Consider the following 25,194-nt stretch of genomic DNA (forward strand, 5'->3'; position numbering starts at 1 on the left):
ATCGGATGGGTCCCTAAACACTCACCTACCTCAGGCTGGGTGACATGTTGGATCCACTAACGATCCAAACCACCTCCTGTGAAAATAGGGGAGGGGATGCACGGCTACAGAGGGAGCCACTCCCCCCAAATTTGCACAGCAAAGAAAAAAAAAATGAAAATGTAGCCAGCACCTAAACCCAATACACGGGTGCACGCTGCTGTGGCAAGTACAAAACATGTAAAAAAAGAAAATGGCAGCAGCACACTTGGTCAACAAAATGGAGGCTCTTAGCGCACTTTTTGATCAAAACGTGTCCCCCATCCACCACGCGGAGGTGGCCTCTTATCGGATGGGTCCCTAAACACTCACCTACCTCAGGCTGGGTGACATGTTGGATCCACTAACGATCCAAACCACCTCCTGTGAAAATAGGGGAGGGGATGCACGGCTACAGAGGGAGCCACTCCCCCCAAATTTGCACAGCAAAGAAAAAAAAAATGAAAATGTAGCCAGCACCTAAACCCAATACACGGGTGCACGCTGCTGTGGCAAGTACAAAACATGTAAAAAAAGAAAATGGCAGCAGCACACTTGGTCAACAAAATGGAGGCTCTTAGCGCACTTTTTGATCAAAACGTGTCCCCCATCCACCACGCGGAGGTGGCCTCTTATCGGATGGGTCCCTAAACACTCACCTACCTCAGGCTGGGTGACATGTTGGATCCACTAACGATCCAAACCACCTCCTGTGAAAATAGGGGAGGGGATGCACGGCTACAGAGGGAGCCACTCCCCCCAAATTTGCACAGCAAAGAAAAAAAAAATGAAAATGTAGCCAGCACCTAAACCCAATACACGGGTGCACGCTGCTGTGGCAAGTACAAAACATGTAAAAAAAGAAAATGGCAGCAGCACACTTGGTCAACAAAATGGAGGCTCTTAGCGCACTTTTTGATCAAAACGTGTCCCCCATCCACCACGCGGAGGTGGCCTCTTATCGGATGGGTCCCTAAACACTCACCTACCTCAGGCTGGGTGACATGTTGGATCCACTAACGATCCAAACCACCTCCTGTGAAAATAGGGGAGGGGATGCACGGCTACAGACGGAGCCACTCCCCCCAAATTTGCACAGCAAAGAAAAAAAAAAATGAAAATGTAGCCAGCACCTAAACCCAATACACGGGTGCACGCTGCTGTGGCAAGTACAAAACATGTAAAAAAAGAAAATGGCAGCAGCACACTTGGTCAACAAAATGGAGGCTCTTAGCGCACTTTTTGATCAAAACGTGTCCCCCATCCACCACGCGGAGGTGGCCTCTTATCGGATGGGTCCCTAAACACTCACCTACCTCAGGCTGGGTGACATGTTGGATCCACTAACGATCCAAACCACCTCCTGTGAAAATAGGGGAGGGGATGCACGGCTACAGAGGGAGCCACTCCCCCCAAATTTGCACAGCAAAGAAAAAAAAAATGAAAATGTAGCCAGCACCTAAACCCAATACACGGGTGCACGCTGCTGTGGCAAGTACAAAACATGTAAAAAAAGAAAATGGCAGCAGCACCCGTGTATTGGGTTTAGGTGCTGGCTACATTTTCATTTTTTTTTTCTTTGCTGTGCAAATTTGGGGGGAGTGGCTCCCTCTGTAGCCGTGCATCCCCTCCCCTATTTTCACAGGAGGTGGTTTGGATCGTTAGTGGATCCAACATGTCACCCAGCCTGAGGTAGGTGAGTGTTTAGGGACCCATCCGATAAGAGGCCACCTCCGCGTGGTGGATGGGGGACACGTTTTGATCAAAAAGTGCGCTAAGAGCCTCCATTTTGTTGACCAAGTGTGCTGCTGCCATTTTCTTTTTTTACATGTTTTGTACTTGCCACAGCAGCGTGCACCCGTGTATTGGGTTTAGGTGCTGGCTACATTTTCATTTTTTTTTTCTTTGCTGTGCAAATTTGGGGGGAGTGGCTCCCTCTGTAGCCGTGCATCCCCTCCCCTATTTTCACAGGAGGTGGTTTGGATCGTTAGTGGATCCAACATGTCACCCAGCCTGAGGTAGGTGAGTGTTTAGGGACCCATCCGATAAGAGGCCACCTCCGCGTGGTGGATGGGGGACACGTTTTGATCAAAAAGTGCGCTAAGAGCCTCCATTTTGTTGACCAAGTGTGCTGCTGCCATTTTCTTTTTTTACATGTTTTGTACTTGCCACAGCAGCGTGCACCCGTGTATTGGGTTTAGGTGCTGGCTACATTTTCATTTTTTTTTTCTTTGCGGCAGCAGTATTAGACAGGACAAATATGTGTATCCCACAGCACTCAAGTGAAGCTACGTGAAGTTTTATTTCCTCATATAGAGCGATGCAATGTTTCGACCGTCTGAACAGTCTTCATCAAGCATACAGGGTGACACAATGTACTCATATTTATGTAAAGCACATCCAAAATCCAATTAACAGGCAATTAATATACAAAATACAATAAATGGCATAATATACATGAAAAGGTGCATACAAACAATTTCTATACTGTGATGATCCGTCTTGGGGATTAGCTCTGGGATCGTCCTGGACCACGCCACAGGATGAGTTTCTTCTCAATAAACCAGCAAACAAATGCTTATAATGCAAATTTGGCACCTTGCCAGTTTTATTAGACAGGTTGCAGGGAAAGAAATAAACAAAAAGCAGGAACAAAACAAAATCCTAGACCGTCTGGTCACTGACTAAACAGATCAGCTTGTCCTGACTAACAACCGCTGAGCTTCCCTCAGCCGGTTAAACATATGTCCCCCTGCAACCTTCTACTCACAATTCATTTCACTCTCTTTGAGCCACTCATAGCTCGGGCTGTGTACTCCTCAACAGGCTCTGTCTCTTCCCTACAGCCCACATGCTGTCTCCTAGGAAGAGACCACATTAGACTGAGTCTCCATCTCATATACACCTCCCTTTCCTCCTGCCTCATTACTTAAGAAGCCGGTGAGAGCTTCTGCAGGGTGAGCCAAGTAAATACACTCTTTCCTTGCCACACTGCCACAATACATATATATATATATATACAGTCAGTGAGGTGTAAATGTACAAGCATGTATCTCAAATTTATAGTATATATAAATAACACCATACAGTACACAATGATAATTGTGGTGATTACAGATGCAGGTGAAAGGTTAAAAACTAATTGGAGGAAGAAGGGGTTTGATCAAACACTCACCATGTTTAAAACGCCATAATGGTGAATCATGCTGAACGACTGTACAGAGCCCTGCCGCAGGGTTGTTGTGTAGCCAATCAAAAAGTGGCTCATGGATGACGGGGCAAGCCCCCTGACGTGTCACAGTCTGCACACATTCACTGTGCCCTCAGATTCAGTGGCCCCAATCTTATATAGGAGAAAATAAGCCTGAGGGTGCGCATGTGCCGTGCATCCTAACAAGGCGCTGATGGACATGTTTGTGAAGGAAACCAAAAGAGAGGCGGGAACCCAACTCGTGAATCCATTTTAATTCACAACATTTCAGTTTGCTCACTTGATTACCTCCCCTTTTCGACACAGTTACAAGGCCCAAAAGGGTAAACCTGAGGTTATTTTCACTATGACCAACCTCCTTGAAGTGTTTTGATATGGGTAAGTACATTTGTTTCTTGTGGATAAAAGTACCAGTGCCGATTAAACCTTGTTTTAAAGTCAAATGTAGTCGACTACATAAAGAAGGTGGCATGGACATGACAATATATAAACTACGTACTAGGATATACATGTCAGATATCATCTGATCCTATATTCCTTGTTTGTAGTGGGATGTTTGAAGATTGGTTCTTTTTTACGGCAGGGGAAACTGCCCTTGCTCTGTACAGTGAGATATCTTTGTTGGCCCACCATACCCGTTGAGACATCTGTTTCCACAAGTTTGTCCTGCAGGTTAGGGGTGGCGACTGTAGGACATAATAGGATAACTTTAAAATTCATCAATTGCAGAAAACTAATTTTAAGAATGTGCCAATGGTGAGTGATTATGCGAGCAATAGAGTTAGATTTGCTGTTATAGGTGGAAACAAAACTGATACGATCATTGGGGATTTTTTTGACAGGAATGGTGTAGTACTTAATCAAGGTTCAGGGCCAGAACTTCTTCCTTACTTTTCAGAACCAGTGGTTTAGGATAACTCCTTTGGGTAAAGTTATGTACAATCTGGTTAAGTGCCAGCTCCACTCTGTGTTCCAGACTAACAATACGACAGGCTCTAAGCATTTGAAGTATTGGGAGGGATTTAACCATGGGGCGTGGGTGATGATGGTCATAGCGTAAAATGGAATTCCTGTCTGTGGGTTTGATGTATAAATCCGTAATGAGTGTCCCATTTTGTGACTAAAGTGTCTAAAAACTGGACTGAGTGTGTGGAAGGTGTCAGCGTAAACTGTATATGGCCATTGATGTTGTTTAGGTATGTCAGAAACTCCTACAGATCTGGTTCTGTGCAAGACCAGATGAGGAAGACGTCATCTATGTACCTCCACCACGTCAGCACATGGCTTGTGTGGTGGGATACATAGACCGACGCCTCCTCAATCTCAGCCATGCCCATACTAGCATAGAATTCTACCTGCAAACATCTGGAACGGCCATGGGGACCACCGTGGCACCCACCTATGCCAATATGGTCAAGGCTGAGATTGAGGAGGCGTCTTCCTCATCTGAACGGGCACAGAACCAGATCTGTATGAGTTTGACATGACATGTAAAAAAGGAAAATGGCAGCAGCACACTTGGTCAACAAAATGGAGGCTCTTAGCGCACTTTTTGATCAAAACGTGTCCCCCCATCCACCACGTGGAGGTGGCCTCATATAGGATGGGACCCTAACATTCACTCACCTCAGGCTGGGCGACATGCTGGATCCACTAACAACCTAAAACTACCTCCTGTGAAATAGAGGAGGGGATGCACGGCTACAGAGGGAGACGCTCCCCCAACATTGCAAAGCAAAAACAAAATAAAACAAAAATGTAGCCAGCACTTAAACCCAATACACGGGTGCACGCTACTGTGACAAGTACAAGACATGTAAAAAAAGGAAAATGGCAGCAGCACACTTGGTGAACAAAATGGAGGCTCTTAGCGCACTTTTTGATCAAAATGTGTCCCCCCATCCACCACGTGGAGGTGGCCTCATATAGGATGGGACCCTAACATTCACTCACCTGTTGGGGTCCCATCCTATATGAGGCCACCTCCACGGGGTCCACTCTGCTCTGGGCCACACCGCCTCTTTCTGCCTATGATGCAAAGTTGGTCGACAGGCAGGACTTGCCTGCCTGCAGAGGCCTTATATAGCTCTACTACCCGCGCGCCCTGCCTGTCAATCAACTGTGCGACATAGTCAGAAAGAGGTCGTGCAGCCTGAAGCAGAGCGGACCCCGGACTCCGCCTCCCAGACTGACTTTCAAGGGGATTATAAAGTTTGATTCTGTAAGTATAAAGCAGCCTAAAGTACCACTAAAAGGTATGCATAGAGCTTGTGAAGCCCTAGTGCACGGTGTGTGCGTCTTCACCAGCATACTCTTGGTGACAGTTGTGCTTTTAGGAAAAGGGGAAGTTGTGACATCTTCACATGATTGAAAATGAAAAGAAAATCTATAGTATCAATTTTTCACAATTGGAATTTTTGTGATTGTCTCATTCTGGTTATTTGTCTATTAAATCATAGTAAATATGACTTAAGGGGGTGTCCCCATGATGCCAGAGGTAATTGGGCAAGGCAGCTGTTTTATGGAAGTTGTGTAACCCCCATTAACTTTAAGGGGGTCCTCCAGGCAAACAATTTTATATGTAAAGTAATCCACCAACCACAGTTACATTACTGTTTAAATTTCTCTTACTTACTGAGATACAGCTATCACCACCACTAGCAAGTTGTGTAGTTCTTAATAATCTGATTCCATTATGTCCCTACTGTCTCCCTGCATTTCACCATTTTGTGACGTGACGTGAAAGACTTGCATCACAGCTGTGCCCACTGCGCTATGTTGTGGCTCTCACAATGATTGGGCAGCGTACACAGCGTACACAGTATCACTGTTGGAAATTTCACCTCCTGGACTGATGTCACAGGCATGGTATAGTGATCCATCTTAGGATCACAAACAAAGACCATACAACTGTAGATCATTCTGCGCATATCTATTAAGTCTAGTCACGTGACCTCTGTGCTATGCACCAATATAATATTAATAGACAAGAAGGGGTGGGACGGTCACACTATGCTGCTTAGGAGGGCATCAGACAGGGATGCAGGGATAGCCTCAATGAGCAGGGAAGATTTGCAGGATAGGATTTGTAGGCATTTGCAGTGGGCACTATGCTGCTAATACCCGAAGTATCTGGCATTTACAGCAAGTACATTGGAGCATGCAGGGGGCTGTAGAACATGATCTGAGATATCAAAAGGAGCTGAGCGAGTATAATCCACATCTTATATAACATTTCTATGGGGGGGTGCTATGGTTGGATAACTCATTTATTTAAGTCAATGGAAATTATGCAAATGGGATAAAACAGCAACCTCAGCTGTGTTCCTGACTAACTCCATCAGCTGTAACATGCCGGAGGGGACCAGGGAGCTTTCGATATAAAGATAGATGCAGTTTTCAGTGGAGAGACCAACATCTAAGGGACATTTATGGCATGTTCTCTGAGAATGCCATAAATGTTTTAGATGGAAAAACCTCTTTAAAGTGTATTATCATTTACAACATGGTTTAAAGGTAGTTTATTTTAAAAGGGTACTCTGTCCTTAGACATCTTATCCCCTATCCAAAGGATAGAGGATAAGATGTCTGATTGCGGGAGTCCCGTCAATGGGAACCCCTGTGATCTCTCCTGCACCACCCCGTCATCTTGTGAACAGAGCGAACTTCCGTCACGCCCCCTCCCATAGACTTGCATTGAGGGGGCGTGGCATGATGCCATGAGGGGGCAGAGCTGTGACCCCTGTATCGCCTGTCATCAAGCACGGAGTGAAGTTCACTCTGTGCACAAGATGACAGTGGGTGCTGTAGGAGAGATAGGGGATAAGATGTCTAGGGGCGGAGTACCCCTTTAAAGCAGACATATCATAAGGCCTTAATTTATGATAATAAGGCTGTTGTAGGAGAAACTCTGAACTTGTACAGATGCTTTAAATGCAGGACCACCCACCCATCCTTTTGCTGCCACACGTTAAAGGGACTGTGTCATCAGAAAAGGACAGAACACAGGATAGAATTTTTGGTGATGTTTTTTCTAATTAATTTTCTATTTTTTCTCTTATATAGAATTTATAACAATCCTGAAATCTTGCCGTTTCCCTTTTGGCCACTAGGTCTGAAACTAACTGAGACTTCCTGTTCTTTACAGATCGTTTCATATTAATGACCTTCTTCTCACAAGAGTACAGTGAAAGGTGACACAAGTATATAGATAACACACCATTCACAATACTGGAAGCTTAGCAGCCCCTTTCTCTGTAGAATGGCCCTGAAAAAGTAAAAAGAGGATGCTGAGTAGCATATTCAATTTATATGAATAGGACAGGTCCTGTCTATTCTATGGTCCGTGGGTACTGCTGTAAAGCAAATCACTATATGCTGTGAAAAACTGTTCAGGCAAGATGGCAGCCCCATAAGAATGTACGAAAAAATTACAATCATAAAATAAAAACAAAGTATCTGCCTCTAATCAGGAAGGAAAATAACTAGGTCATACATTCCCTGTTATACAATAAAATACAGGGTGGGCCATTTATATGGATACACCTTAATAAAATGGGAATGGTTGGTAATATTAACTTCCTGTTTGTGGCGCATTAGTATATGTGTATAAAACTCAGGGAACGTGCCAGCTTCAGTGCATAAAGAGGGAAACATCATCGTGTAGTAATTTTGCATTTCCAGTTGAATGGCCCCCAAGGTCTCCCAATCTGACCCCCTTAGACTTTTATCTTTGGGGTCATCTGAAGGCAATTGTCTATGCTGTGAAGATACGAGATGTGCAGCACCTAAAACTACGGATACTGGAAGCCTGTGCTAGCATTTCTCCTGCGGTGTATATAGTAGTATATAGCAGTGTATACGGATACTGGAAGCCTGTGCTAGCATTTCTCCTGCGGTGTATATAGTAGTATATAGCAGTGTATACGGATACTGGAAGCCTGTGCTAGCATTTCTCCTGCGGTGTTGCTATCAGTGTGTGAAGAGTGGGAGGGGGAGGGTTGCATTGACAATCCAACACAATGGGCAGCACATTGAACACATTTTATAAGTGGTCAGAAACTTGTAAATAACTCATGAAAGAATAAAGTTACATTAAAAACAAGCACATCATTGTTTTTCTTGTGAAATGCCCAATAAGTGTGTCACATGACCCTCTTCCTATTGAAAAAACTAAAGTTGGATTCAAAATGGCAGACTTCAAAATGGCCGCCATGTTCACCCCCCATCTTGAAAAGTTTCCCCCCCCCCTCACATATACTAATGTGCCACAAACAAGAAGTTAATATCACCACCCATTCACATTTTATTAAGGTGTATCCATATAAATGGCCCACCCTGTAGAACATGTGACAAATTGGTCAATGGTAAGAAGCTCTTGTAAGATATAGTTTATTTACTCTTCGTAAATGGTATAAATATCATGTTTCATCAGTTCATGTAATATTCAATCTAGTCTTCAATCTAATTCAATCTAAAGAAAATTTACATTAAAGTTAATATTGAAGATAAAATACCTTTCTCCAGAGAATCTTTCAGGCCACCAGAGTCAACTGTGTCTTCTCCTTCCTGTAAAACAATTGTAATACCAATAAATTGGAAATATTTTTTTTTTGTAATTGCGCAACATGCAACGTTTAAAAGTCGATATTTAATTGTATATTCCATTTAGTTTCTAAGGGAGTGCTAAAGATAGTTGAGTGCTGTCCTTGGCTATCTTCAGCACGCCCATATGCAGTAAAACCTCATCGAAAGGCCACCTCTTTTTCAAAACACCCTTATCCAGACTTTTCAGTCCACCATACACTATGCATTGTGACCATAGTCTTACAGAAGACCATCCCACTGAAGACCACTTTTCATGGCAATATCGTGTGTTCTTCTCAAAAAGGGTTTCACTGTACAATGAATGGAGCAGCAGTTGAGTAAGCATACTTCTGCGCAATACAGATAATGGCTTTAAAGGTTAAGTTCATTAAACCTGGTGCAATTTAGACTTTATTATACATGCCAAAAGCCTTAATCACAATGGGTCTCACTCCTGAGACCTGCTGCGTATTCTAGTTATAAGCTGGGGAAGTTTGCAGTAGCGCGCCATTCATTCCCCAGCTATCAATCTACTCCTACCTTTTCTCTGTATAACTCTATTCAGACTAGTACAGAAAAGAGGTCAGATCTGCTGGCTGGTCCAGGAGTCAAGTCCCAGCTTATAACTAGCGATCACAGCAGGTCTCAGGTGTAACCCTTTCAGGAGTCTTGTTATCAAGATTGCAGGGGGTCCCAGAGTTCGCCCCCCCCCCCACCAATACCCCAAATTTCTCCATTTTATACAGCAGCTAATAAGTACTAAAAGGATCAAGATATTTTTAATAGAAGTAATTTACAAATCTTTGCATATCCACCATTGAAAAAGGGGACGTGGCTCCCCGAAATGCATCTGGTCCAAGACTGCCTTCGCACAAGAAGTCAGGACTATCTGGATTATTTGTCCACCACTATTGGTCTTTCACTTCCCTCTCATCTTCTCCCCGCGCAGTTGGGTAGAGAGGGATCCAACACCAAAGACCTCAAGCGCTGCCATACGCTACAGACTAACATTACCCTTTACAGCGGACCCTGCATTAATCATCTGTACCGGACAGCTTCACCTTTCCTACACCTTCCCTGTGCTGCCGGGACTGAGAGGCATCAATCCGGATCACCGTTAAGCGCTGCTATGCGCATATAACTGCTTTCGCCAGAGCCGGTAAGAGGCACTAAGTGCCTGACTTTGATCTATTTACCCTCTTGTACTTTGTCCCCGTGCCATCAGGGGTATAGAGGATAGATCTTTAGCGCTATTGCGCATATAAGTATTCTTAGTGGGCTCGTACCTGCAAGCCTCCAGCGCTACCAAAAACCGCTTATTGGACTTATCGTATCACGTGTATTGGAATATAAACCCACCCCCCATTGTCCCACCATATAAGTGCAATACCATTTTAACGTCGTTTTAAATGTTTATAATCAACTTTTAACACTTTATTTTAGCGAGTAGTCTGCGGCAAGGGCCCTGCCCCAGGCCTCACAGTATTAGTCAAATAAATGTAATTAATTTTTCAGACACTTCCTTTCTAATTTATTCCTATTTATTCTGCCTTATTCTAAATCTTCTTCCTAGCTTATTAGGACTGCTATTTTCCCAAATTTTTTTTTTGAATCAGTATCTATTTGGCACATGTGTATGTGCAACGCAGTATCCTCGGTTCAGGTTCCTTGTAGTTTACGTAGAGCTCCCACATTTGTATATTTAATTTTCAAATCTGTTTAACGGTTTAACAATACCCCCCCACCCCCCCCCATGTTGGCGACCGCCACAAATCACCGGTCAATGCAGCAATTCTGGGTCTCCAGTGACAAAACACCCCTGGTCACCCTGAAGGGATAGGAGTGAGCCACCCCTCCTATCCCTGCTATTGGTCAGTCAGAAACAACTGACCAATAGCAGATCGGGAGCGGAGGGGTTAAAGTTCAGTTCCCCCATTCTGCCCACCCACAGTAATTCGGGCAGAAAGGGGGAACTGTCCCTTACCGGCGATCGGCGTGGCGGGGGGCAGTCATCCTCTCTCCCTGGTGTGGCGATCCTACAATGGTCTCTAAACTGTAGCCCTCCAGATGTTGCAAAACTACAAATCGCAGCATTCCCAGACAGCAGACTGCTGTGTGGGCATGCTGGGACTTTTAGTTTTGCAACAGCTGGAGGGCTACAGTTGGAGATCACTGTGCAGTGGTCTCTAAACTGTGGCTCTCTAGATCTTGCAAAACTACAACTCCCAGCATGCCCACACAGCAGTTTGCTGTCTGGGCATGCTGGGATTTGTAGTTTTGCAACATCTGGAGGGCAACAGTTTGGAGATGACTGTGCGGTGGTTTCTAAACCATGGCCCTCTAAATCTTGCAAAACTCACAACTTACAACTCCCAGCATGCACAAACAGCAAACGGATGTCACTCGCAGCATGTACTGATCGCAAGAAGGGCATGCTGGGAGTTGTAGTTGCATACCTCCAGCTGTTGCATAACTACATCTCCCAGCATGCCCTTCTGCAATCAGTACATGCTGGGAGTTGGAGGCCCACTGGTTGGAAAATACTGAGTTAGGTAACAGAACCTAACGGAAGGTTTTCCAACCAGTGTGCCTCCAGCTGTTGCAAAAGTACAACTCCCAGCATGCACGGTCTGTCAGTGCATGATGGGAGTTGTAGTTTTGCAACAGATGGTACTTTGCCCTCCCCATGTGAATGTACAGGTACATTCACACTGGCGGGTTTACAGTGAGTTTCCTGCTTCAAGTTTGAAATTTTCCGCTGCAGTGCAAACTCCTACAGGGAAAATAACCATAAACCCCCGCCAGTGCGAATGTAACCTAAAAACACTACACTACACTAGATTAGGGAGGTAAACAAGTAGCTCAGAAGCTGGTGTAGGAAGGAGGGGTTTGGGTTCATGGAGAACTGGGCTGACTTCGCTTTTGGTTACCGGCTCTACAGTAGGGACGGGCTGCATCTCAATGGGGAGGGTGAAGCTGTGCTTGGGGAGAAGATGGCTAGAAGGGTGGAGGAGTGTTTAAACTAGGGACTGGGGGGAAGAGGGAACCTACAACATAGAGGGGAAAGATAGTGTAGATAGAGAGGGGGGACTTATTAATGTACCTGGGGGTGGAGCGGAGGGAGGGGTTAGAATAGTTAATAGGGATAGGCTTCATAGGAAGAAAAAACATACACCATTGAATTGCATGTTGACCAATGCCAGAAGTCTGACCAATAAAACTGACAAACTGGAGTGGTTGATGTCTGAGGAGAATTATGACATAGTGGGTATAACAGAGACTTGGTTGGACGATAGCTGTGACTGTGCGATAACATACAGGGTTATAGTCTATTCAGGAAGGATTGGACAAAATGAAAAGGGGGAGGAGTTTGTCTTTATGTAAAGTCCGGTCTGAAGGCCGCACTGCGGGAGGATACATGGAAGGGAAACGATAATGTGGAGTCATTATGGGTAGAAATATATGGAGATAAAAATAAAAAAGATTCTGATAGGGGTTTGTTAGAAGCCACCAAACATAATGGAAGAGGCAAAAGATAAATTACTCAGGCAAATAAACAGCAAATCAGAATGAGGTGATAATAATGGGGGACTTTAACTATCCTGATATAAACTGGGAGACTGAGACCTGTAATTCTCATAAAGGAAACAGGTTTCTGACTATAGCTAAAGACAGTTATGTGTCCCAAATGGTGCAGGGCCCGACCAGAGGGGGCGCCCTACTGGATTTAATATTAATCAACAGATCTGACAGAGTAACTAATGTGCAGGTAGAAGGACACCTAGGAAATAGTGATCATAATATAATACATTATAACTTGTTATTCAATAAGGGAATCTCTCGAGGGGCCACAAAAACAATGAACTTTAGGAAGGCAAAGTTTGATCAACTCAGAGGAGCCCTTAACAGTATAAAATGAGATAATGTCCTCAAAAACAAGAATACTGAAACTAAATGGGAGACTTTTAAAAATATCTTAAATTCTCACTGTAAGATGTATATACCTTATGGGAATAAAAGGGTCAGAAATAAGAGAACACCAACATGGATGAATAAAAAATGTTAAGGGGGCAATAAATGCCAAAAATAAAGAATTCAAACTACCAAAAGAGGACGGTAGTGAAGAAGCATTAAAAAGCTATAGAGAAAAAGAGTAAAATATGTAAAAAAAAAATGATAAAAGCCGCAAAAATAGAGACAAGAAAGACTCATTGCCAAAGAGAGTTAAACTAACCCCAAAATGTTATTTAAATATATATAAAGAGCAAAAAGGTTAAAATTGAAAGTGGAAGAAAAATGATGAGGAAGAAATTATAAACAGAGATCAGGAAAAAGCAAATATATTAAACAAATTCTTCTCCACTGTATTCACCGAGGAAAATGAAATGCCAGGTGAAATACAGCAAGATAAGGTAAACTCCCCAGTACAGGTCACCTGTCTAACCCAGGAAGAAGTACAGTGCCACCTACAAAAAAATCAAAACAGACAAATCACCAGGTCCAGATGGCATTCACCCCCGAGTTCTAAAGGAATTAAGTAAATGTAATAGACAGACCCCTATTTTTAATATTCAGGGACTCTATAGTAACAAGGACTGTTCCCCAGGACTGGCGCATGGCAAATGTGGTGCCAATGTTTAAAAAGGGGTCAAAAGGTGACCCCGGAATTATAGACTTGTTAGTTTAACCTCTGTATGTAAATTGTTTGAGGGTTTTCTAAGAGATGATATTTTTGGAGTATCTTGATAAAAATAAATGTATGACTCAATATCAGCATGGCTTTATAAGGGATCGGTCCTGTCAAACTAACCTGATCAGCTTTTATGAGGAGGTGAGCTCCAGACTGGACCAGGAGGAATCGCAGTATGTCGTATATCTGGATTTTCCAAAGCATTTGATACGGTGCCACATAAAAGATTGGTGCATAAAATGAGAAGGATGGGGCTGGGGGAGAATGTGTGTAAGTAACTGGCTCAGTGATAGGAAACAGATTGTGGTTATTAATGGTACTTATTCTGATTGGGTGAATGTTACTAGTGGGGACCACAGGGGTTAGTCTTGGGTCCTATTCTATTTAATATATTTATTAATGACTTTGTAGAGAGGTTGAATAGTAAAGTAGCAATCTTTGCAGATGATACTAAACTCTGTAAAGGGGTAAACACTATAGAGGACAGTGCACTGTTACAAATGGATCTGGATAGGTTGGAGGTTTGCGCTGGGAAGTGGCAGATGAGGATCAACACTGATAAATGTAAGGTAATGTACATGGGGAAGAAAAATCCAGGTTGGGATTATGTACTAAATGGGAGAACACTTGGGACGAATGACGTGGAAAAGGACTTGGGCATCTTAGTTAACAGTAAATTTAGCTAGAGACCAGTGTGGGGCAGCTGCTGCCAAGGCAAATAAAATCATGGGGTGCATCAATAAGGGCATAGATGTCCACAACAAGAAAATAATTCTACCGCTGTACAAATCACTAGTCAGACCACACATAGAATACTGTGTACAGTACTGGGCACCAGTGTACAAGAAAGATATAGTGGAGCTAGAGAGGGTACACAGACGGGCAACCAGAGTAATACGGGGAATGGGAGGACTACAGTACCCAGAAAGATTATCAGAATTAGGGTTATTATTTAGTTTAGAAAAAAGAAGGCTTAGGAGACCTAATAACTATATATATATAAATATATCAGACCGTACAGAGATCTCTCCCATGATCTCTTTATACCCAGGACGGTATCTATAGCAAGGGGGCATCCTCTACGTATAGAGGAAAGAAGGTTTCTACACCAGCACAGACAGGGTTCTTTACTGTAAGAGCAGGGAGACTATGGAATTCTCTCCTGGAGGAGGTGGTCATGGTGAACTCTGTAAAAGAGATCAAAAGGGGTCTGAATGCATTTTTGGAGAATAACAACATCACCGGTTATGTATACTAGATTTATAGGGACAGAACCTTGATCCAGGGATTTATTCTGATGCCATATTTGGAGTCGGGAAGGAATTTTTACCTCTAGTATGAGGGTTTTTTGCCTTCCTCTGGATCAACTCAGTAGGGACTCATTAGGGTTATAGGTTGAACTTAATGGACTCTGGTCTTTTTTCAACCTTATGAACTATGTTACTACCACATAATAAAGGGTAAAACACTACATATACACCCCCTACACTGTATCCTCCCCCCCCCCCCCCCAAAAAAAAAAAAAAGAAAAATGTATTGTATGGCAGTGTTTGCAAAACAAAGCCTCCAGCTGTTGCAAAACAACTCCCAGCATTTCCGGACAGCCACTGACTGTCCAGGCATGCTGGGAGTTTAGCAACAGCTGGAGGCACCCTGTTTGGGAATCACTGGCATAGAATACCCCTATATCCACCCCTATGCAATCCTTAATATAGTCCTCAAATGTGCATGGGTCTCACGCCTGTCGTATTTCAAGGAAACAGTTTATGGCCACATATGGGGTATTTCCATGCTCGGGAGCAATTGCGTTACAAATTTTGGAGGGGCTTTTTCTTCTTTTAACCATTATGAAAAGGAAAATTGGGGTCTACACCAGCCTGTTAGTGTAAAAAAAAAAAAAAAAAAAAAAAAAACTTACACTAACATGTTGGTGTTGCCCCATACTTTTTATTTTCACAAGAGGTAAAAGGAAAAAAAGACCCCCAAAATTTGTAATGCAATTTCTCGTGAGTACAGTAATACCCCATATGTGGGCGTAAAATGCTCTGCAGACGCACAACAAGGCTCAGGAGTGAGAGCGCAAATTTGAGGCCTAAATTGGGGATTTGCATAGGGGTGGCTGATTTTACAGTGATTCTGACATATACGCAAAAAAATAAATACCCACGTGTGACCCCATTTTGGTAACTACACCCCTCACGGAACGTAACAAGGGGTATAGTGAGCCTTAACACCCCACAGGTGTCTGACGAATTTTCATTAAAGTTGGATGGGAAAATGAAAGAAATTTTTTTTTTTTTAACTAAAATGCTGGTGTTACCCTAAATTTTTCATTTTCACAAGGAAAAATAGGAGAGAAAAAAAAGACCCACAAAATTTGTAACATACCCCATATGTGGATGTAAACTGCTCTGCGGGCAAACTACAATGCTCAGAAGAGAAGGAGCGCCATTGCTCTTTTGGAGAGAAAATTTGTCCGGGATTGAAGGCCATGTGTGTTTACAAAGCCCCTATAGTGCCAGAACAGATGGACCCCCCCCCCCCACATGTGACCCCATTTTGGAAAGTACACCCCTCACATAATGTAATAAGGGGTACAGTGTGCATTTACGCCCCACAGGTTTCTAACAGATTTTTGCAACAGTGGTCCGTGAAAATAAAAATAATACATTTTTCATTTGCTCAGCCCACTGTTCCAGTGGGGTGTAAATGCTCACTGCATGCCTTATTAAATTCTGTGAGGGGTGTAGTTTCCAAAATAGGGTCACATGTGGGGGTCCACTGTTCTGGCACCACAGGGGGGCTTTGTAAACGCACAAGGCCCCCAAATTCTATTCCAACCAAATTCTCTCTCCAAAAGCCCAATGGTGCTCCTTCTCTTCTGAGCATTGTAGTGCGCCAGCAGAGAACTTGATGTCCACACATGGGGTATTTCCATACTCAGAAGAGATATGGTTACAAATTTTGGGGAGGATTTTCTCCTATTATCCCTTGTAAAAATTTAAAATGTGGGGAAAAACCTTCTGAATTGGGTCTACAAGAACATGCGAGTGTAAAAAATGAAGATTTTGAATTCTCTCCTTCATTTTGCTGCTATTCCTGTGAAACACCTAAAGGGTTAACACACTTACTGAATGTCATTTTGAATACTTTGAGGGGTGCAGTTTTTATAATGGGGTCACTTATGGGGTATTTCTAATCTGAAGGCCCTTCAAATCCACTTCAAAACTGAACTGGTCCCTGAAAAATTCCAATTTTGAAAATCTTTTGGAAAATTGCTGATGAACTTTGAAGCCCTCTGGTGTCTTCCAAAAGTCAAAACATGTCAACTTTATGATGCAGTCATAAAGTAGACATATTGTATAGGGATCGACCGATATCGATTTTTTAGGGCCGATACCGATAATCTGTGGAGGTTAGGGCCGATAGCCGATAACTTATACCGATATTCCGGCATAAGTTATCGGCTATTTATCACCCCCCCCCCCCCCCCCCCGACAGCGGGCGCTTTAAATCAATGAACTGCAGCGGCTTTTGCGGCGCCATAGGCTGCCGCCGCCACCCGCTTCTCTCCCCCTGCCTGTCTGGGGGTCCTCCTGAGTCCTATCACCGCCACCGCACACCCCACCGCACCGCCCCGGCCCCATTGCCTCCCCCATCCCTGGTTTTATAATTACCTGTTCCTGGGGTCCACTCTACCTCTGGCTCCGGTGGGGTCCTCCTGAGCTGTCACTGTGCACACTGACGGTGACGTCGCGTCACGTCACTTGTCATTGCACACAGCGTAACGCAGGACGCAGCAGGAGCCCGAAGTAGCGCGGACCCCGGCCCCCGGGAACAGGTAATTATAAAACCGGGGATGGGGGAGGCAATGGGGCCGGGGCGGCGCGGTGCAGGGCATTATCAGATTATTGGCAGGGTAATTGCCGATACCGATAACGCCCAAAATCGTGAATATCGGCCGATAATATCGGCCAAACCGATAATCGGTTGATCCCTAATATTGTATATGTGAATCAGTATATAATTTATTTGGGATGTCCATTTTCCTTATAAGCAGAGAGTTTCAAAGTAAAAAAAAAAATGCAAAATCTTCAAGTTTTTCATCAAATTTTGGAATTTATGACTAAGAAATGATGCAAGTATCAACGAAATGTTACCACTAACATAAAGTAGAATATATCACGAAAAAACTATCTCGGAATCAGAATGAAAAGTAAAAGCATCCCAGAGTTATTAATGCTTAAAGTGACAGTGGTCAGATGTGCAAAAAATGCCCCAGTCCTTAAGGTGAAAATGGGCTGAGTCCTTAAGGGGTTAAATGAAAATAAAAAAAAGGTTAAGGAAGAATGCACATATAACTAACACAGATCATGTAGCTGAGTACATGAAAAATTCAGATATTTCTGTTCCAAGCTGTTGAATACAGGATTTTCTTCAAGGTCTCTGTAGAGTAAAGAGTTAAAGTCCTCCAGACTACTACAATGTTGTTACAGATGTCCATAACATGAGTGTAACTTTTATAACTTATAAAATACATTTATCCAGCGGTCTGGCACAGTCGGATAGACGTGGCTTGGGGTTTGCAAAGCCCCTGCTGCCGCCATGCCTATCCTCTCCTTTTAGTGCTCGGATCGCTGTGTAGTAAGACGCAGCAGCACATGCGCCCCTCCCTTCCTCTAGTACTGCACCTGTGCAGTGAGCACATAGGCAGCGGGAACGAGCCCTCCCTCTGTCAATGCAGGACGGTGGCGCATGCACGTCAGGAGGGGCGCATGCGCTGCGTCTTACTACACAACAATCTGGATAGGTGTGGTGGTGGCGGGGCTGTGCAAACCCCAAGCAATGCCTATATCCGGCTGTGCCTGACGGCTGGATGAATGAAATTTAATAGAACTCAATAGCACAGTAGATCAACCTATAGAGTCCCATTAAAATAGCATATGCTAGTGGAAAGTTATATGGAAAAGCATCTTTCAGTGCACATACTGTAGTGCAGTTTTCTGTGTGTTTTTTTTAAATTTATTTATTTTACCCACAGGAATTTTTCCACGGTATTTATCAATTTTAGGTAAAACTATGTTTTGCTTTTTTTTTTTTTAAACTGTTCTGATCTGTCGGGTTTTCCAGAGCTGAAATCCACCACATTTCATGTGCAAACCTTAGTAAATATGTCGGGGACACGCCTTTCATCTTGGACATGCCCCTTTTGAAGAGAGTTAGTCGGGTTTATTGGGGTTTTTTTTGGCACAAAATGTGAGGGGAAAAAAACAGCAGGAACACGTTCATAAATAATCCCTCATTGTTTCAAACAACTGCACTAATTTCAGAGCAGCTTGATTCCTTCCAGCTATTTTGCAGAATGTGCAAGAAAAACATCTTATGCTCCTTACTTTTCCACCACCATCTCACATGTATACAATATCTCCATCTATAGTTTCCCAAATGGTAATAATGCCCGACTCGGTGCCCAGCACAGTAAAAGAGGGTAGGTAATATGATCCCCCATAAGGTAGACAAGTTCCCCATTGTCTCCCATGGCAGTAGGGTAGGCGTGTCCATAGGTAGGTAGTTCCCCTTTATGCAGGTAGCCCCCCCCCATTAGGCAATTAGCAGTCCACTACACAGGTAACCCCACCAGTAGACAGGCAGTTCCCCATTAGCCAGGTAGCCCCCACAGTAGTCAAGCTTCCCCCACTGATGAATGCTATGCTAAAACATAGCACTGTTTAGTGCTTGCAATTAAAAGATTGAATTGTAATAGTCCCCTATGGGAAATAAATAACATAAACAAAAAATAAACAATTTTTGGTCACTACATATACCAAAACAAAAATAAAAAGTGATGAAAAATACGGAAAAATACAAGTGTCATGGGGGGTCAGAACATGAACAATTTCAAGCATACTTATTTTCTTAGAAAAAGTAATCATTTTTTTGAAAGTAGTAAAATAACACAAAACCTAGAAATACGTGGAAATTAAACCAAAGGTTGCAAAATTGTGGGTTTTTTTAGTTTTATTTTTCAATTTTATGTCACAAATATTTTTCTGTGGTTTCACTATTTATTTTGAGGTCAAATAGGTTTAACATATATTTTGAGGTTAAATGGTAAATAAAGTCATTACACAGTACAATCCTGCATAAAAAATTAGCTCTAGGTGGAAAAATGAAAGTGTAATGGCTATTAATGTAAATGAAAATGTGCAGAATGTCCACCCGGAAAACACAGGCAGACATTCCGCACATTAGAATGTTCTGGCGGGTGCTGGAACCGCTCCGAAATGCGCCATCTCATAGACGGCAATGCATTTCTGGCGGACATTTCTATATTGCACTGTTAGGCTAGGTTCAGACTACGGAATCTCCGGGCAGAAAATTTCCGAGTGCGGCCAGAGCCGGCTAAATCAGTCGGCACTAGGACCGTGCGGACACTGCAGTCTCCAATCAATGTGTTCCTCGCAGATTTCCACCTGAAGAAAGAGCAACGCCATTCTTCATGCGGAAATTTCCAAGCGGATTTTCCGTTCACAAATTTTGCTTCACAAATTCCGAAGTGTGAATATGTGAACGGAAACCCATTCACTACACTATACATTTTAGCAAGCATAATTTCTGCCTGCAATTTCAAAGCGGAATTGCAGGCGGAAATTCCGTAGTCTGAACCTAGCCTTAGGCTAGGTTCAGACTACGGAATTTCCGCCTGCAATTCCGCTTTGAAATTGCAGGCGGAAATTGCGCTTGCTAAAACTTACTGTGTAGTGAATGGGTTTCCGTTCACAAATTCACACTTTGGAATTTGTGAATCAAAATTTGTGAACAGAAAATCCGCTTGAAAATTTCCGCACTGGCTGCACTCGGAAGTTTTCTGGAAATTTTCTGCCCGGAGATTCCGCAGTGTGAACCTAGCCTTATAGTTTTTTAATTTGTTGTAGTTAGTTTTTTTTTTTTTTTTTTGCAAATGTATAAATTTATTACATTTTTGTCTAAAATTATACATCATAGTTTTTTTTTGTAACACTTGATATTTTATTTATGTCATTACCTAATTGCTTTATCTAACACTGTACTCTTTATTACAAATTCCAATAAAAAATAACTTAAAACTCTGTCCCGTGGAATTTCATTTAGAAATTCCGCGTTTGAACATAGCCTTAGAAGGCGAGGAGGAAAAATGTTAAACGCAAAAGTCTGTTTACTGCACATTATGAGGGGCATTTACTAATCTTTTACTATGTAGTCTGTATTTTACCCTGTTTTTTTCTACTTCATTTTTGACTATGTGCGACAAATTTACTAAATTGTTGCACGGCATTAATAAATTTGGCACACATAGGCAAAAGTGGGAAATTTACTTCATGTAGTAGAAAAAATAGTCTGTTCCTTTTTCCTGCTGTCTGAATAGGTTTGGCTGCCAAGTTTCCTTCTGGATCTTTTGTTTTTGAGTTTGTTTTTAGCTTTTTCACCACATCTAAATAATTCAATAACTACAGTGGTCCCTCAAGTTACAATATTAATTGGTTCCAGGAAAACCATTGTAAGTTGAAACCATTGTATGTTGAGACCATAACTCTATGGAAACGTGGTAATTGGTTCTAAAGGCACCAAAATGTCATCCAAAATAGGAAAAAGTGACAAAGAAAAATAAGCAGATAACTAATATAGATAAAGCAAATCCTTACATATAAAAGTAATAAAGATCTGCTGGGAGCTGTAAATTACTGTCTATGTCAGTGTTTCCCAAGCAGGGAGCCTCCAGCTGTTGCAAAACTATAACTCCCAGCATGCCTGGACAGCCAAAGGCTGTCCGGGCATGCTGGGAGTTGTAGTTTTGCAAAAGATGGGGCCACCCTGCTTGGGAAACACTGGTCTATGTAGAGGACAGGAGCTTCTTCAGGGGTCCTGTACAGTACAGGCAATGTCCCAAACAAGTAATGGAGTCGCCCTCACCTGGTGTCCAAAAGAGCAGCTAACCCTGATACAGGTAAAGTGTACAGAACATGTAATACCAGACACCAGTCAGTGCATACACTTCAGTAATACAGGGGTTTTACCAGTGAATGCCCATTTTGATTGGTTGGTTCTTCCAGCCATTGACACGTTTTACAGATCTGGACTGTCTGTAGCATTGTATGTTGAGTCTGGTTTCAACTTACGATGGTCCAGAAAAGACCATTGTATGTTGAAACTATTGTATGTTGAGGGATCACTGTAAATTGTAGTCATGGCTCAGAAGTGGTAAACGGTGTTTAGTGTGTGTGTGTGTGTGTGTGTTTATTACATTTTTTTAACACAGTTTTTTTCTCCCTAAATGTACTTACACTTTTTTTTTTTTTTTGGTTACTTCTTCTACAGATCTGTGTATCCTGTGGACTCCTTCGGATTCGGTGGACTACTTCGATGACCAGCGTTTTTCTTTGCTTGATGTTAATAAAATGGTTAACGAGGGCTTGTGGGGGAGTGTTTTTTGTAATAAATTTTTTTTTAAACCTGTTGTGTTTTATTTTTATTTTACTAGACAGGCTTAGTAGTGGAAGCTGTCTTATAGACTGAGTCCATTACTAAGCCGGGCTTAGCGTTAGCCACAAAAACAGCTAGCGCTAACCCCCAATTATTACCCCGGTACCCAACACCACAGGGGTGCCGGGAAGAGCCGGTACCAACAGGCCCGGAGCGTCAAAAATGGCGCTCCTGGGCCTAGGCGGTAACAGGCTGGCGTTATTTAGGTTGGGGAGGGCCAGTAACAATGGTCCTCGCCCACCCTGGTAACGTCAGGCTGTTACTGTTTGGTTGGTATTTGGTTGAGAATAAAAATAGGGGGACCCAATGCGTTTTTTTTAATATATTTAATTATTTATTTAAAAAAAAAAAACGCATAGGGTCCCCCCTATTTTCATTCTCAGCCAAATACCAACCAAACAGTAACAGCCTGACGTTCCCAGGGTGGGCGAGGACCATTGTTACTGGCCCTCCCCAGCCTAAATAACGCCAGCCTGTTACCGCTTAGGCCCAGGAGCGCCATTTTTGACGCTACAGGCCTGTTGGTACCGGCTCTTCCCGGCACCCCTGTGGCGTTGGGTACCGGGGTAATAATAGGGGGTTAGCGCTAGCTGTTTTTGTGGCTAGCGCTAAGCCCAGGTTAGTAATGGACTCTGTCTATAAGACAGCTTCCACTACTAAGCCTGTCTAGTAAAGTAAGAAAAAAACACAACAGGTTTTAAAAAATTTTATTACAAAAAACACTCCCCCACAAGCCCTCGTTAACCATTTTATTAAAATCAAACAAAGAAAAACGCTGGTCATCGAAGTAGTCCACCGAATCCGAAGGAGTCCACAGGATACATGGATCTGAAATGAGAAGAAAACAAAAAAAATGGGTTAGTACATTTATTATCACCTGCTCACACATCTCCCGCCCCGCATGACTACAACTGCCAGCATGCCCTTACAGTAAGGACATGCTGGGAGTTGTAGTTGTGTGGTGCAGGAGATGTGTGGGCAAGTGACAAGCTTGTCCCCTGCCCCCAGCTGCAGGACTACAACTCCCAGCATGCCCTTACAGTAAGGTGGGGCGGAGGCCGGGCACAGTGTTTCCCAACCTGGGACTTGTAGTTTTGCAACATCTGGAGGCACCCTGGTTGGGAAACACTGTTTTAGGCCAGTGTTTCCCAACCAGGGTGCCTCCAGATGTTGCAAAACTACAAGCCCCAGCATGCCTGGACAGTCAAAGGCTGTCTAGGCATGCTGGGAGTTGTAGTTTTGCAACATCTGGAGGCAACCTGGCTGGGAAACACTGGCCTAAAACAGTGTTTCCCAACCAAGGTGCCTCCAGATGTTGCAAAACTACAAGTCCCAGCATGCCTGGACAGTAAAAGGTTGTCTATGCATGCTGGGAGTTGTAGTTTTGCAACATCTGGAGGCAACCTGGCTGGGAAACACTGGCCTAAAACAGTGTTTCCCAACCAGGGTGCCTCCAGATGTTGCAAAACTACAAGCCCCAGCATGCCTGGACAGTCAAAGGCTGTCTAGGCATGCTGGGAGTTGTAGTTTTGCAACATCTGGAGGCAACCTGGCTGGGAAACACTGTTTTAGGCCAGTGTTTCCCAGCCAGGTTGCCTCCAGATGTTGCCTTTGGCTGTCCAGGCATGCTGGGAGTTGTAGTCTTGCAACATCTGGAGGCACCCTGGTTGGGAAACACTGTTTTAGGCCAGTGTTTCCCAACTGTTTTAGGCCAGTGTTTCCCAACCAGGGTGCCTCCAGCTGTTGCTAAACTACAACTCCCAGCATGCCCGGACAGCCAAAGGCTGTCCAGGCATGCTGGGAGTTGTAGTCTTGCAACAACTGGAGGCACCCTGGTTGGGAATCTTGCGCAACTTACCGGCTTCCGTAGGATCCAGCGCTGCACGACACTGCCGCGCGACAGTGCCGCGCGACGATCTCCGACAGCGATCGTCGCTGGAGCCTCGGAAGGGTAAGTGAACTTCTTCGCCGGTCCCCTTCAGCTGTTTAGTTTTGCAACAGCTGGAGGACTACAGTTTACAGACCACACACCAGTGGTCTGCAAACTGTGGCCCTCCAGCTGTTGCAAAACTACAACTCCCAGCATGGCCTGACAGCCAAAGCCTATGGCTCTCAGGGCAGGAGCCCGGGCTGACATTACAGTGCAGCCGCCCGGGCTCCTCATACGGTCTCCCCGCTACCCCCCTTGTCTCCCGCCCGGGCTCCTCATACGGCCTCCCCGCTACCCCCCCCCCCCTTGTCTCCCGCCCACGCCGCTCAGCTCCCGCTGCTACAAGACTACAACTCCCAGCGTGTCCTCACTGTAAGGCCATGCTGGGACTTGTAGTCTTGCAACAGCAGACAGATGGGAGTTGTGTGGCGCTGGCAGGTGAGAGGGGGGGGGGGGGGGGGATGTAAATCACTGCAGTGTCCCGGTAGCGCAGTGAGGGTAGCGGGGAGAAAGTATGTCGGAGCCCGGGCGGCAGGAGCTTTTCCTGCTCCATGTTGGAGCTGGAGTAAATTTAGTCAATTTTTATGGCCGTTGCGACAGTTTATTGCGCAACTGCGACTGTCTCAGTTAATAAATTCCTGACCACTGCAAGTCAAAACTGAAAACTTGCGTAAATTAAGCGGGAATTTTTTTTTTACTTTCTAGCTCTTGCTAGGGAAAGTCGCACAATTTATAGGGTAGGCGCAATTACGACAATTTTGCGCCAAAAATAGTCAGAAAAAAATGACTAAACCCCTTAGTAAATGCCCCTCAGTAAGAGTAACCTGTACAAAAAAGAAAGTTGCAACAGCACTCTAGGTCAAAAAATGGAGGCTCTTAGCGCACTTTTTGATCAAAATGTGTCCCCCCCCCCCCATCCACCATGCGGAGGTGGCCTCATATCGGATGGGACCCTAACATGATAACTCACCTCTTCTGTGCATATAGCCTCTGACTGTGTGACATGTTGGATCAGCCATTGACTAAACCACCTCCAGTCTGAGAGGGGTGGGGTGCACGGCTAAAGAGGGTACCACACCCCCCAACTTACAAAGTAAAAACAAAAAGGAAAAATAGCCAGCACAACAACCTAATACACAGGTGCCCGCTGCTGTGGCAAATACAAAATGTACAAAAAAGAAAGTTGCAACAGCACACTAGGTCAAAAAATGGAGGCTCTCAGCGCACTTTTTGATCAAA

General features: G+C 43.9%; 1 protein-coding gene across 1 annotated transcript in view; it reads right to left on the reverse strand.

Moving 5' to 3' along the window:
- LOC130291910 (uncharacterized) overlaps positions 1 to 25,194 on the reverse strand; it is a 118,475-nt gene that overhangs the window by 92,321 nt on the left and 960 nt on the right. The window contains exon 2 of the mRNA XM_056541343.1: positions 8,746 to 8,797. Coding sequence (XP_056397318.1) covers positions 8,746 to 8,797 — 52 coding nt within the window. The remainder of the gene's footprint in view (positions 1 to 8,745; positions 8,798 to 25,194) is intronic.

Source organism: Hyla sarda, chromosome 9 (genome assembly GCF_029499605.1).
Source record: "Hyla sarda isolate aHylSar1 chromosome 9, aHylSar1.hap1, whole genome shotgun sequence".
NCBI classification, from domain to species: Eukaryota; Metazoa; Chordata; class Amphibia; order Anura; family Hylidae; genus Hyla; species Hyla sarda.